Genomic DNA, 15028 nt, shown 5'->3' on the forward strand with positions numbered 1-15028 from the left:
GTTGGGGTGGGTTAGCACTATAATTTGGCAGGCAAGTATAAAAAAGTAGTGCGCGCTTAAAAACGGAAAATTAATTTATACTGAAACTTTAGCAGAGCTAACTAATAAAAATGCATGCTCAACTTTGTTGTTGTATGAATTATTTATTTTAAAAGGAAATTTAAATTATAGATTTGGTATATAAAATAAAATTTGCTACAATAGTAACATACTTTAATTTTGTATCTTTACTTTTTTGTTATTCATGTGAAATAAGTGTATTTTGCAATTTAACGTTGATTTACTTTTTTGCTTAGAATCTTTATTTCCTTTACTGGTCGCACTTTTCCGGTTTGAAGTGATGCATCGCGCATAACCTCACAATATGTCAACGATTTTATCATCGTTGAGCTGTCTTATTTGTGACGTTTTGAATTCGATCTCTTTTTCGAAGAGTATTTGTTCGCGCAACATCTCATCACGTTCGCGTTGTAATTTTACTTCTAGTAATTCCAAACGTTTTTGTTCCACTGCAATGCGATAATGGTGAAGTTCCTGTTGCCGCTGACGGAAGCCACTTGGATTTTGAGTAGATTTTGGCTTGCCAGTTTCCTTTGGTATTTCTGCTACCGTTAGTTCTAAACAGTTTTGTTGGTTGAGTGCACTTGTTGCGCGTTTATGAGCCGTTTTAATAGTCTGCAACTGTTCATTATTTCGTTCAGGTTTTTGCGTCGATCTTGTAGTGTTTTTGATGATGCAAGTCTGCTGTGTGCCATCCATTTTATCCTTAGTCATGGCACAACAATAATCCGCATCGAAGTCTGGTGTTTCGCCAATTTCATGGTCAGCCAGAAATACAAAATCTGAAAATGAGGGATTATTTCTTGATATTGGAGTCGTTTCAAATGAGTTATCGGTTGCTTCCTCAACACATTCATCCGAGTTCTCCTGTGATTTAGTTTCATCATAATTGTATGTATCATCTTTGAATGTCTCTGATTTGATTTCACTTTCTTCAATTGTATTCACTACCGGTTCTTCCACTATAGCTTCTTGTTCAACTGGCAAGCAGTATACTTCCAACTCGATGGCTTCCTTCGGTGATTCCTGGAATGCTGCAGTTAAATTCTCACATGAAGGTTTCGGTGTATCTGTGGTGTTGTATGTGCACAATTCTTCTTTGGAGCAATCATAAAGTTTTCTCAAATTAGGCACATCATCATCATCAGCTGCTTCTTCTTCGTCACTATGCTGGTGGGCTGTCAAAGCGGCAATCATACGATTCCAATGTTTTTTCTTTGATATCGCACCGGTGTTACGAGGATAATTTTTATCCATTTTGGCATATCGATAATTTACCACAACTGTACGGTAAGTTTCTTTCTCGGATGAAGGCAACCATTTAGTCTTCTGTGCGTTCGGTTCGTTGGAACTAGTAGTCGCATTCGGTTTGTTTTCCAAATGAGAGACGTAACTGCGATCTTTGTTTTCTTCTTCTAAAAAATTTACATTAAATTGGTGCTCAAATTCGTTTTGTGTAAATATTGTAAGATTATTACCATTGCTTTCACTATTTTTGCAGTACATGTTGTGCGAAATTTTTAGTAAGCTTAGTTAATTTAATTTTTTTTGTTGTTTTTTTTTTTTTAATTTTGAATTTTTTGCTAACAAAAATACTGATTGTTCATAATTTAGATTTGCTGAAGTTTGAATAAAAAGTAAAATGAGAAAATAGTGGAGTATTTGAAAACAATTTCAATACACAGTTTAAAAAACAGCAATTGATAGTTGCTTCAAATAAAAGTTGTTTGAAATACAAATATTACTCCCCATATGTTTTAACAAATCTCATAGACATAAGAAGAAAGTTCAATCTCAACTCCGCTCGCGCATTACATAAATAATAAATATTAGCATACATACATACTTACTTGTGTGCTTCGTTATTTCCAAAAGCAAGCAAACCATTTTAAATTATTTGAATAAAATCAGATCAGTTTGTATTTGAATTTGTAAAGGGTCCTTATTTTATTTCAACTCACACACTCCGTTATACATTATATGGTTAATCATATATACATAAATATGTATAATTGAATAAAAAATAGGTTGCAATTACGAGTATGTGCATTATATAGGTAATGCATTGGTTTGTATGCCTTATACATATGTACATACATATATAATGTAAATAAGTAACTAGTGAACAGATTGCGATTGTTGGATTAATGTTTTTCGTCTGTGCGTCCGTGAGTGAGTCCCTTGTTGTCGATTTAAATTGTTCGGTTCCTTTGCATGAATTTGCATATTGCAATCTACAATTTATTATGTAAGTATGTTTGCATAATATTTATGTTGACATTACATTGAGGTTCATTACATAAATAACAAAAATATAAACACTGGTATATAAATCACTAAAATTCACTAGTTTGACCGTATAATTTCATTAAATTTATCTTAATAATTGTATCTAAAAATTGTATGCCAATACATATATAATTTTTGTGTTCTTTATTTGTTCTTTATAGCGTTATCAGTTTCATTAAAATGTACACTGCTCAGTTAGGTCTTAAAATTTACATTATCATTAAGATTTGTGTTTACCGGTTTGTGGCTTATTTTTCATGACTTCAGCTTAAAGTAAATAAGGCTCTTATTGCTATTAAAATTGAATATTATTCTTTAGTTTTGCTTTTATAAATTAAGTATTCTTCAGTTTCACAATAGTTTCGCATGCACAAAATCAAAGTTGTTGTAAGTGCATACATACAAACATGTGTTGTTTTTATGATTCATAAATATGAAGTAAATTGTTTGTGTTTTAATAAATTTACAATTATTATAATTAAAGAAATCTTGTAATCTAATAATTTTATTTATTATAATGTTTTTCTATATTTCATAGACACTTTTTGGTTATTGGCTATTTTCTATACTTGTATTGCTATTTTTGTTTTATTTTCGTAAAAACCATATGAGTGAACTTGAAAATTTTACAATATAATTTTATAAAACAATAACACTTTATATAGTAACCAATGTTTGCAATCACATTTCTTAGCGGTTTGATTTTGTTACAATTTTATTAGCTTTTAAAATTTGTATATAACCATATTTAAATAAGTCACATGTGGTATATAGTTTTTTATTTGGAAAAGTATATTTTTAATTACTTGCCAATTTATGCATTATTTTATTATAAATATTTGAAGAATACCTAGTTCTGTCAAAAAACATCGCAAACTTTAACATTGGCACAAGAGTTGTCAACCGTAAGAATCGTTCTAACGGGGGAACAATACTTCGAAATTATTATAAAAACTATTTTTGTAATGTTTTTTATAAAAAAAAAAAAACGGAAAATACAAATTATGTAAATTCAAAGATTTGTCGTGTATATATGTATAGCTAATTATGTATGTATTGTACATATTGTGATCTATAAAAAATGAAAATTCGATACACTTGAATGCGTATAAGTATAAAAGTATGTGTCCATATGAATGTAAGGACAGATGTTATTGCAGTAGAGTTTTCGAAATGTCCTGCGTGCAGGTAAAGCTTTCTTAGTAATTATCAGAAATGTTATGAATGTCCATATATGAACATATATACAATATATAAATACATTGAAAGTGGAAGTCTAATCTGTACATACGTACATATATGTATATATGCAACGTATGCTTGTATATTATAAAGCAAATTTTAAAAATGAATTTCAAACACATTATGTATGCAGGTTTTCAAGTAAGGCAGTTCTATGTCCAGAACTTCAACAATATTTTCACACTTTATTTTCCAATATCCAATATCCAATATCATTAAAAATTAAAAAAAAAGTTTTTTTTTTCGAAATTTGTTACAATTGTATGCATGTACTTACCCAACGCAATCGAAAAGTGCATACATAAAGTATTAATTCTGTAATATTTTCCTCAAGTGACTGAATACCTATAACTATAGCTTTGGTTATAGATAATAAGTAAATAAATATACATTTGTACATATGTATATAACGATTTTCTATATGCGCGACACATATATGCTATTTAGGATTTTATGTACATATGTATATATAAGTTTATATGGCCATTTACTATTTATATATTTTTTTATGCATTCCTGTCTGTATAGTTTCGAGAATTTGTCTAGTCCTTAATAATCTAATTGTATAGTTATGTAGCTATATATTCGCTTATCCTTAGGACATTTACATACAAATATATAATGTGAATATTGTTCAAATAATTACACAATAACGTACATGTATATACAAATGTATGTACATATCATCCACATACATTAATGTCTTCGCATAAGTTTGAATTTAATCTAGTTTTTATTTAAGTTGAAATTTCGCAGATTGTACGCTTGTTCCCCAGCATTGTGTAGTACAATTTGATATATGTATATACATAAATCGTGTGAAGATTGTTAGTTGTTTTATTGGTTTTTGTTAACGGTTTTCATGTGCATAAACTTTGTACGGCAACAATAATTCAGCCACATACAAGTGTACTGCTACTATACTAATTTATTTTTTGTTTGTTAACTTACAAACTTACCAGTGTTGTTTTGTTTTTTTTTTTTTGGTTTTGCATGTTTGTATGTATTATAAAAAGGTATATTCAAAAGTCTGAAAATTATTTTATTTATATACCCATCAAATTCTTCGACTTTAATACATATTTCGCATTTTCAATTTGTGTGATTTAAACTTACATTCAAAATTCTTTCTCAAATATTTTATTGCTATGATTTGTGTTTTATTTTCATTTAATTACTTAATTTTACAAATTCTTGAATACCACTGAAAATTGTTCACATTTACAAATTTTTATCTTAATTATCTTGTTTTGTTACATTATTATTTATTTTTTCATTTTCATTTATTATTTATATATTTTCATTTATTATGAATTTGCTAGTTCTATTCGAAAGCTACTGGACGACATAGTGAAAAAACAAAAAGTATTGCATACCAAATTTCGGTCAGATATAAACCGATCATTAAAGTACAAAGTACGTATTCCAGACGTAGTTTATATTCTTGTAGCAGCAATATGTAGGAGACACCGAAAAAGCATGGAGCTATTAGGAAAACCGATAAAACAACTTGCCAACCTGTAAAGAGAAATACATTTAATGCATGGTAGTTTATAAAATTTTAATGCAAATTGAACAAAAATCTGTCATTTATAATACAAAAGTAATTAGAAAACTATAAAAAAATTTGGGTTAAATCGTTTGCCATTTGTCAATTGATATCCACTTATCTATCTCTGTTTGAACCTAAATGCATAAATAACAGTGAGTTAGCCAGTAAACTATTAATATTTCACCAAAACTATCCTAGTGATTTGAAGCCAAGTTGAACTACGTCACAGCATAAGTTAAAAAAGTTCGTTATCCTTCTTTATAACTTTACATTGAGTTCTACTCTGATTGAGATTAGAGAGAGAATAACTTAGATGTAAATAAAATTCATGAAATCATACAGTAAAATCACATAATATATACAGTTGAACTTCCCTAACTCGAATCCCATAATCCACAAAAAAACTCCGAATTAAAGAGACCTCCGATTTACGATAGGAGATTTCTATGAAATTTGACTTCTATTGACAATTAAAGAGTTCCAGTTATGGAACTTCAACTGTATTTGATCTCTGTGTATTAAAAATGAACTCATTAACTACTAATTAATAAGCATGATTTGTGATAGGATTCACAGTGTTTTGCTTTTATTTTCTTTCTATAAAAAAATTGCATACTTTTTTCAGCCAGCGAGCCCTTGCGTCCGAGTATGATGCGTATAGTCTCTAAAATGCATAAACCAATCACGAAACCCGAATCGCGTGCCAAAACGTGAGTCGGATATGTTAGATTGATGGCCTTCAACAGGCCCATACTCAGTTCACAGCAGGCGAACATGCCAAAGTAGAAGGAATTCAAGTAGATGAGCACTTCGTAGCCAAGACTAGGATTGGCTTTCTTCGGCACATGAATCGGTGGCTTCTTTGGCGGTGGCATTTACAAGTTGTAGTTAGAACTTTATAATGAACGCTTTTGCTAACACTTCTGCACCATAAGGTTGTGTGTGCACTTAGCCCATTTTCATTTTCGCCATAATTCACATTTGTTAAAAAATTCAAATTACACTAAGTTATTAGCTAGTTTTATATTTTCAAAACAATTTTTAGTTTTCTTTACGAAAATAGCACTGCAGCTAAACAGCGTGTCTTGTGCCGTTTGTGACCAATAATTCAAAACTTTTGCTTCTGGGTAATCGAAATGCGTCGCGTAGTCACGCCCGTACAGTGTACTTTTGTCTCGACGCGTATTTTTAGACTGACCACGACGGTAGTATGTTTGCGCTGCACAGATCGTTAGCAGTGCAATTGATGGTACCTTTGGCTATGCACTGGTACTGTAACAGTAGCGCCCGTTGATGAGAATGTCGCCTTATAAAAATTCACAATAAGTATGTGGACGACACATACATTAGAGCAACAGATATTAGAGGATTACCATTGTTTCTTCGTATGCATTGTGTTTGTAAGTGTACTTGCATTCGGGATTTTGGCACACATTTGTTGGGAACGTCATCAAGGACGTTCATTTACCCTACGGTCACGTGAATTTTGCTCCATACAACTATCGTAGTGAGTATCTTAGGTGGTCGGAGGATGTAAGATAAAACCAAACAATAAACAACTGTTGAAGATTTTTGATTTTTGAGTTATCCGAATGTAATATGTATTCTAAATATGAGTGTATCTCAGAATCAAAGCTTTTTACAATGCATTATATTTTTTAATGTATAACTAAATTCGTTAGTGAAAAATGTATTTATTTCTTGGAAACAATGAAGTTATTGTAATCTTAACTAATTCTAGGCTTCTCATATATTTCTATTTTAAATTACTTAAGGAAATTGTAAATCTGATTTTCAGCAAATTTATTGAAACTAAAACGTATAATTTATTGATTTTCTGGTTTAGAACGTATTTTTCGTTTTTGATTGTTGTGTTTATAGATTTATTAAGCCCCCGGAATAATATATTATATATAGCATTATTTATACGCTTTTCTATACATATACATATAGTATATGTAAAACTGTAAGCTTTTGTATAAATATATATATGTATGTATGTGTGTGTCTATGCACGCTACGTCTTGCGTATGGAGTCATAAAATCTTTAGTTTATTGCAATTTCTCGCTACCAAAAGGCACAGCTGCAGACGAGTGCATCTGTTGCTTATGCACCTAATTAAGATAATTATTACACCTCACACTCACATACTTGTGCGTTCATTACCTTCCTACGTGCTGTTTTGTTTTGATTTTGTTTAATGTAGAGGTTTTCCTCTTTTTCCGCTGACGGCTAGCTGTGGCGCTGATTGCTATTTTTAATATATCTGTGGCAAATTTAGTAGTGCATATAGAATCTTAAAATCTGCACAAGTTAGCGCCAAACTAGCTATCGAATGCTATCCATTCAATTCAGTTTGTGTGTTTTGGGTTTCGTGACATGTCGCGTACGGTAATCAGGCGCATCGATTTCACGACTTTCGACTTTCTCTCGAAGTATTCGAGAACATGTAGTGCAAAAAGCAAATAAAAAACTTAAGTGTTGAAATCTATAAAACCTTAACGAATTTTTTAGTTGCAGAAGTGCAGAAAAATGTGTGAAAGACTCACCTGGTATAGTATAAAGTATATAGTACAACACTTTTAAAGATGAGCACTATGTTTGTAACACCATATATCAATTTCGACGTCAAATGCTGTTTTTTCGCTACAAGTGTCTAGCAATTGGTCCATAAAAGATAGTTTTGGTTTCAGGTCAGCTTTATGTTTCGCTGCATAAATATGAAAGATGCCCTAAATTCTGGCTGTTGTGTTGGCTTCTCAGTTTCTTGTATGCTTTTCCACTTTTTAGAACATTGAAATTCATTTTTTTTTAGATTTGCAGAAAAATTCATTACTGTTATCTTGCTACTCTGACCATAAAATTTGCAGTTGATCGAATGATTTTTGTCTCAAAAGTACACTGAATTTTCACTTTCGTTCGTTATGTGTTTTCGTTTTCGGTGTAAAAAAAAAACGGGGCTTATTTTACATATACGCCTTTAATCTTGCTTGATTAGTATCATTACCAGTATGATTAACATTGGTTGTTCGTGTAGCATTTTATACGTGAAATTGGTCCATGTGGGTCTTCATAAGTTTTATATAAATTCTTATCGACTGCTAGGTATACGTAACATCTCCACACATGGTGCAAATGAAGACACCGGCATACACTAGTTCAGCACCTTGGAGGGCTATCATTAAGGCACTCAGAATCAATTCGAGTTTGAGAACGTCGGTTTGAAAAATACATAAATAGATAACAAGAGCAAGACTGGGCAGTGTTAATATAACGGATGCTGTTGCTTGCCAGCCTACAAAGAGAGATGAAAAATAGATTCATAAATTTCATTCAGTCGTAAATTTATATGTACATATGTATGTTAGTATATTATTATGAAATATTCATATTTGCTCATAAAATCAAATTAACTTTTTTTTTAATATTTCATCTTATCTTATTGTAAACAAATATGTGTACCTATGTACATATGTACATATGTTCGTATGAATGTTAGTTAAATACATAACGATTAAGGTTTATGGTGTGCTGTCATCAGTGGCGAACGCAGGAAAAAAATTTGGTGGGGGTTTTAGGTAAAAAGACAATGTTTCATTATTTTATTTACAAATTGAAGTCTAATATTCTTTTATTTTGGGCCATAACACTTTAAATCTCTTCCTCCGTCACGTCTATATCTCTATGGATATTCAAGAGAGCCATTCCGTTCAGGCGTGTTTCTCCAGTTTTATTTCTTAAATAAGTTTTAAGCCTGCGAAGTGAGGAAAACGAGCGTTCACTTGAAGCGACTGATATAGGGATTGTTGCTCCAATCTTTAAAAAACGATGCACTGTTTTGAAAATTTTCATTTGAAAAACAAATAATAAGTAAAGTTGTGTATCTAATTCAGACCAGTTTTTTCTGGTTGTTTTTATTAAAAATGTAGACATTTTAGTTAAGGCACTCAAGTATTTTTTTGCAAATAGCATAATTTTTTTTATTTAAATTTATTTCACAACAGTTTGCTCATGGAACGAAAACTGAAAGTCATAATAAATGAGTTTTTAGTTTTCCTGTGTTATGATTAACAATAAACTCTAAAAAAAAATTCACTATTCAGTTCAGAACTAATTTTCAAAAGAAGTCCATTTTCGACTCACAATTCCCCTTGAATCTAAATAAATCCAGTTCAGCAGCCACAGAGTTATAAGGCAAGCTCATTATTTTGAAGCAAATTAAAAAAATGTCTCTGTCCAATTTATATTTTTCTGGGTTTTTTAATTGGCCTTCATTCCCACAACTTTTTAATACTATCCAGATACAATAGGTTTGTTTTTAGTTTAACATTTTCATAGTTTCAAAAAATTAAATTCTATCAGCAGAAAAGTATCAAAATAGGCCGTTTGTGAACAAAAAAGTATCAAATTACAAAATTTAGAAAAAAAAGTATCAAAAAAGATACAATTGTATCAAAACGGCAACGCTGTTAGTGACTAATGTATTCATTTATTTTACATATTCATACACCGTCGGCAGAAAGATTGCTTTGAAAACAACAAATTACAATTTTTCAAATGACTATGTAGAATTAAATTCTATTATTTAAAAATTCAATTACTTTGGGGGGTGAAAAAATTCTGAAAATTCGCTGCAGAGCAACTGTAACGAAAATCGCAGTAGAACGACTTTTAAAATAGTGTTTTGCGGTTAATGTTCATACGAACGGCTACAAACCGGATATAATAGGTTATTAAAATAATTTTATTCAAATAATTTTGAGAGCCTTAATGCATATGTATGTACCATACTGAAACACTGTGAAACTAAACGTCCTACGAGTTTGAAGCTACTATCGAAAACGTTTAGAATAACAGATCCACACTCGTTGGTGTGTTATCGATTACACTGTAATGCAACAGTTTCAAAATTTCCGACTGGGTTTAAGGCTATGAGCCATGTTTTGTTTACAGTGTATGCGTATAAACAATGGGAAGTACAAGCACACATACATACATATGTACACAAAGTGCTAAAAATTTAATCGAAGTGTTAAACATTTACTAGTACATACCTCTATCGCTTAAACTGCTCTTCCGACCTAATACAATTCGTATTGTTTCTACAATGCACAATGCGAGTAATATGCACCCTTCTCGCGTAAACTCTTGAGCAGTATAATTTAATCCGATTGCCTTCAGTACACAGACACCAATTTCAAATATGGCGTACATTCCAAAGTAAAAAGAATTCAAATACATGAGGATTTCGTAAATGAGACTGGCATTCATTTTAATAAGAGTACGTCACCGCGTTTGGAGCCGAATGATTGTGTAGTTTCCTGGGCGGGTTAGTTGTTTGCTTGATAAAGTTGATTGGCTAAAACGTTTTGCAAACTCGTCAATGTACGTACGCCTAACCTCTGTTGTTGTGTCTTTTTGTGTTTATTCCTTGGCGGCGGGCTGACGGCAATAGTGTAGATGGCTGAGTTGGCGGCTGGCTGCTGAGACAGCTAATGATGGTTTATGTGCTTTTGGCTTTGCTAGGATATGAACCGGTTGGTCGGCTGTTGATTGTTGGAACATTAGTTGATTTGGCTCTGTTGCTTGTAAGTTATATGTATGTATGTTGAGCTCTCTTTTTCTGAGCATACACTCACACACACTATAACTGCTATGTAGGTTTATGTAGTGTCTTGTTCACAGTGTAGGCATGTTTTCAGACAAATCCTTTGGTGAATTACCTAAATTAATAATAACGTTAAAGTCCTGTGTGCGAAAACAAAAAATGTTTCTTGTTTTTCATGAGTTATATTTGCACATACACATACGATGACACGTTATAGTCACATTTGACCATAAATCAATCCAATGATGACCTAGAAATCGAACACTAAACGACCGGTATATCAAAATGGATAAGCTTTACGATGTTGGTATACAAAAGAGAGTTTAAAATTTACTTCATTTCGACCATTTGACTTTTAAGTAGTTTAGAACTGTAGAAATTTGTAACGGTGTATCTTCCTATCTGTCCTCAAGGATCGCGGTGTATTTTGTTTTAATGCGTTATTGGTTATGAGAACGGTAGATTTAGTTTATTTGAAGCAAAGGCTTAAACGTGGATTAAAAGACGGTCGTATGTGTATGTGCAGTCAACAAACGCCAATGTTTAATTTGTTTATCGTTAACGATTTCTCTACTGTTTGTTCTCATTTTGTTACTGCCGCAATTGTATTTTCACATTTTTACTTGTCCGTATGTTTAGATATTTGTTTGTTATACATTTGTTTTCAGCCGATTTTATTAACTATAGATACAACGCCCTCAATTCTTGTAAACATATAATACAGTACATCCGTGTGAGAGCAAACCAAGAGCTTTCATTTTCTTTTATGACATTTTCCTTTTTCTTTCAAACCACATACGCTATTTTATAGTTAGTTTAGTTATTTGTAGTAAACGTAACTTTCTAATTTCTCGATAATCTTTCGACTTATTTATTTATTTGCTTACTTTACTCTCTTCGCAATTACTTAATTTATTTCATAAAATATTTAAAGCATAAAGAATAAATTCGGCACGAAAATCAAAAGAAAACGCATATAAACGAAAATTATGGCGAACGAAATGACCCAAAAGCTCCAAGGAAAGCAAAAGTATGCTCATGTCGTCGAAGATGCAAACAAAGCAGAAGTAAATGATAAAGCGACTTCGGCCTTAACGAAATGAAAGAAAATTTAGTACTTAAAGAGATTGTTGTTTCTGACGAACTAATCACATTTTCAGCACTTACAGTATGTATTTCTAACCACAAACATATGTATGTATTTACATATGTATATGTAGCTACATTAATGTTATTAAGATGCACCGGATTTTAACTGTTATCCATTCAATTAAGACTATAATAACACTAGCATATTCAGCATGCTGTTTCTAGTTTGCATAATATAGTGTTTTTCGCGTTCAGCGTTTTTCAACAGACATTATTTAGGAATGCACTTCCGTAAGTGCTAACAAGAATTGAAATTACTTAAAAAGATATGTATATACATATATATTTGGGGGTTTGGTTACAATGATAATTTTGCATAACTAGTATCATTGAAATAATTGTTCTCTATATATGTATGTACATACATAGGTGCATGTACACACATATATAGCATGTGTCAATTTCTTTGCTATATGTTGTTTTTCGTATAATGGCTTGACACTTTTAGAATATTTTGTGGGTTTTAATGTTTTCACTGCTCTTTAAATTTGCACAATTTTTATTAAAATATTCTTTCAATTGTATTTACGCCCTATATGGTATTTACATTTATTAGATCACTGAATTTTCAACATTATGAACACGAGTTTTATCTATTTTTGTACACTGTTCCACTTTTTTACAAATTTCCAGTTATAAAAGGCTTTGAAATGGAACACATCCAAATGAAGTTTGCCAAATAACAGATTTATTTGACTTTTCACCGCTATATATAGATGCATATATAATTTTCTATTTTTTAATTTTAAATACTTCTGATGTGATTATTTGTCCAGTATTTGTATTTTCATTTTTTCGCTGTGATAATTTTTCCTGCTGCGCGTACACTATTTCTCCGTGCCTTATACGCGCTCGTCTGTATATGTTCTACTTTGACAGCCTGTCTGCCTTGCTGCCTTTTTACTTAACCCAATATTTCCATGCGTAGCCATACGTGTGTATAAATGTATGTACGAATTCGTACGTATTATTAAATATAGATGAGTGTGTACTCTTTACACGAGCATATGTACACAGTAGTTTGTTTAAGAGTATCGCTTTTTGCACTGAATGAAATTGTAAAGCATAATTGTTGGTGTGTGGAGCGAACTATAATAAAAAACAACTTAAAGTTCATTTATTTCCCGTCCCATCAGCGTTTCCACCTGAACAACTCTCACCATCCACCCACAACTCGCTCGTTTGCTTTCACTACTTACTCCTTACGTATTCAGGAGAGAACGAATACTCGTTGTAGTCAATATTACATATGTATTTAGTTGGTAGGTCATTTTATACGGTGATTTTGCTGTTATTCCATACTTTGTTGCTGTTTACTCTTTAAATTAGTTCCATAAAAATTCCTTCCTTTGTTTGACGTTTTGACTCAGTTCGTATTTTCCTTGGGATTTTTCTTTCGTCCGTTTCCAATAGATTTTCATAATTATGATCTACACAGATGGGCAAAATTTGGGATTTAATCCTATACATACATCTGTATGTATAACAGTAAACTCGTAATACCTTTGTCAAAGGAAAATAATTCGAACTCCGTTTCCGTTTCTCCATTTTCTTTTGCATATTGGGCATACTGATAACAGAGAACCTATAAAATACAGAAACTAAACTTTGCTAATGCTTTAATTCTCAAATTAATTATCATAACTTGAAATTAAGCACAATTATTATAACATATAAACGTAATTATTATTTTATAGATAATATTGACTACTCTTACAACCCAATCGTTTCACTTTTACGACATATGTATATTAGTGCTACACAGTTCATGGTCATTAGGTTATATGTAATATTAGAGACATATTTATTATTTTCGTTAAAAAATTTAAAAATACAAATTAAATTCAAATATGTAAGTAAGAAATATTTAAATGTTAATTTATTAAAATTACTTTAATTACAATAGAAAGTAACATTTGTATAGTGTGCAATACACAAAAGCCTACTGTTTATAGCAGCTCTGTTTCGCACCACCGTGACTTTCACTTGTAGAAGAAGAAGCACTGACGTATGGACATTTCTAAACATTCTACGTAAAAACAAAGGACGCAATTTACTATTTGGACTAAGTTTGAATTTGTATGTAAATTAATTACATTATATTTCAGTGGTGTAAAATAGTTTAGGATATTTAAGAAATACAATGCCTGCAGATCAAATACAGTACTCGGAAAAGTACTTCGATACCATTTACGAATACAGGTTTGTTTGTTGAATCGCATTGCTTTGGTTGAATTTATGGCGTTTCACCTTTTCACAATATCATATAACATATTTTATTTATATTTTTTATTTATTTAGACATGTAATTCTTCCCCCGGATTTAACAAAGCTGGTACCGAAGTCTCACTTAATGAGTGAAACTGAATGGCGAAATTTAGGTGTGCAGCAAAGTCCTGGTTGGGTACACTACATGATACACGCGCCTGAACCTCATGTAATACTGTTCCGAAGACCGCGGACTGATATCCCCGAAACAGGGGCGAATATTAACTCCAACAATTCCGTTGCCATAAAAAATGCAAATAAAGAACCACCTGCAGCCCAACAGAAGCAAATAAACCCTAACAATAATGTATCAGTACATGGATAATAATAATATGTTTCTCTATAACATAATAAGGTTGGACGGTGCAAGACACCTCATTCAAAATATTAGTAATTGTAAGATTTTTTTTATAATTTTTTTATTTTAAATTTTAAACGTTTGTGAAAAAATGGAATCATCCATTAAAAATGCATGAATTACTCAGCGTTACAAATCAAATAATTATATTTAATTTACTGTAAATGTATTACACATTGATCTGTGAAAAGACTACCTAAATGTTGACATTGTTTTACACAAAAGAAATATAATCAAGCATACATATATAATATGGAACAAAAAAAAGCAAATTAAAAATTCAATTAGCGTTAAGGTTTTATTACTGCGATGGAATAAAATATTGTCTTTTGTATAAGACATAATGAAACAGTTTGTGTTTTGTTTTTCTTTTCAAATTTAAAGCACATTTACCCTAACTAAATTACGCTTTTCAAATCGATGGATGATGTGATAATGTGAACAAAAAAAATTTTAAATTTTACAGCGCCATCTAAGAGTGAGGAATTTCTTCGTTTTTAA

General features: G+C 31.2%; 4 protein-coding genes across 12 annotated transcripts; 1 reads left to right on the top strand and 3 right to left on the bottom strand.

Moving 5' to 3' along the window:
- Positions 1-118: 118 nt before the first annotated feature.
- On the bottom strand, positions 119-1685 carry LOC105214142 (uncharacterized). Its single transcript, XM_011187384.3, has 2 exons — positions 1539-1685; positions 119-1475 (listed from the first exon to the last, which is right to left on the bottom strand). The coding sequence occupies exons 1-2, from the start codon at positions 1564-1566 to the stop codon at positions 358-360; spliced, it is 1146 nt and encodes a 381-aa protein (XP_011185686.1). The 5' UTR covers positions 1567-1685; the 3' UTR covers positions 119-357.
- On the bottom strand, positions 1539-6419 carry LOC105214141 (transmembrane protein 216). The gene is made up of 2 exons (XM_011187383.3): positions 5760-6419; positions 1539-5109 (listed from the first exon to the last, which is right to left on the bottom strand). The coding sequence occupies exons 1-2, from the start codon at positions 6016-6018 to the stop codon at positions 4916-4918; spliced, it is 453 nt and encodes a 150-aa protein (XP_011185685.1). The 5' UTR covers positions 6019-6419; the 3' UTR covers positions 1539-4915.
- On the bottom strand, positions 4963-13486 carry LOC105214140 (uncharacterized). Of its 9 annotated transcripts, XM_054225343.1 has the most exons (5): positions 12655-12795; positions 11920-12139; positions 10199-10867; positions 7694-8439; positions 4963-5109 (listed from the first exon to the last, which is right to left on the bottom strand). In XM_054225343.1, the coding sequence occupies exons 3-4, from the start codon at positions 10413-10415 to the stop codon at positions 8246-8248; spliced, it is 411 nt and encodes a 136-aa protein (XP_054081318.1). In that variant the 5' UTR covers positions 10416-10867; positions 11920-12139; positions 12655-12795; the 3' UTR covers positions 4963-5109; positions 7694-8245. The 9 variants fall into 9 exon arrangements, with proteins under 9 accessions (XP_054081318.1, XP_011185684.1, XP_011185675.1 ...); XM_011187382.3 differs by lacking the exons at positions 11920-12139; positions 12655-12795 and adding an exon at positions 13101-13486; XM_011187373.3 differs by lacking the exons at positions 11920-12139; positions 12655-12795 and adding an exon at positions 12811-13036.
- A 343-nt stretch (positions 13487-13829) lies between these two features.
- Positions 13830-14881, top strand: LOC105214139 (cyclin-dependent kinases regulatory subunit). Its single transcript, XM_011187371.3, has 2 exons — positions 13830-14103; positions 14203-14881. Exons 1-2 carry the CDS (start codon positions 14045-14047, stop codon positions 14492-14494), a joined length of 351 nt encoding a protein of 116 aa, XP_011185673.1. The 5' UTR covers positions 13830-14044; the 3' UTR covers positions 14495-14881.
- Positions 14882-15028: the final 147 nt, after the last annotated feature.

Source organism: Zeugodacus cucurbitae, chromosome 2 (assembly GCF_028554725.1).
Source record: "Zeugodacus cucurbitae isolate PBARC_wt_2022May chromosome 2, idZeuCucr1.2, whole genome shotgun sequence".
Classification (NCBI taxonomy): Eukaryota; Metazoa; Arthropoda; class Insecta; order Diptera; family Tephritidae; genus Zeugodacus; species Zeugodacus cucurbitae.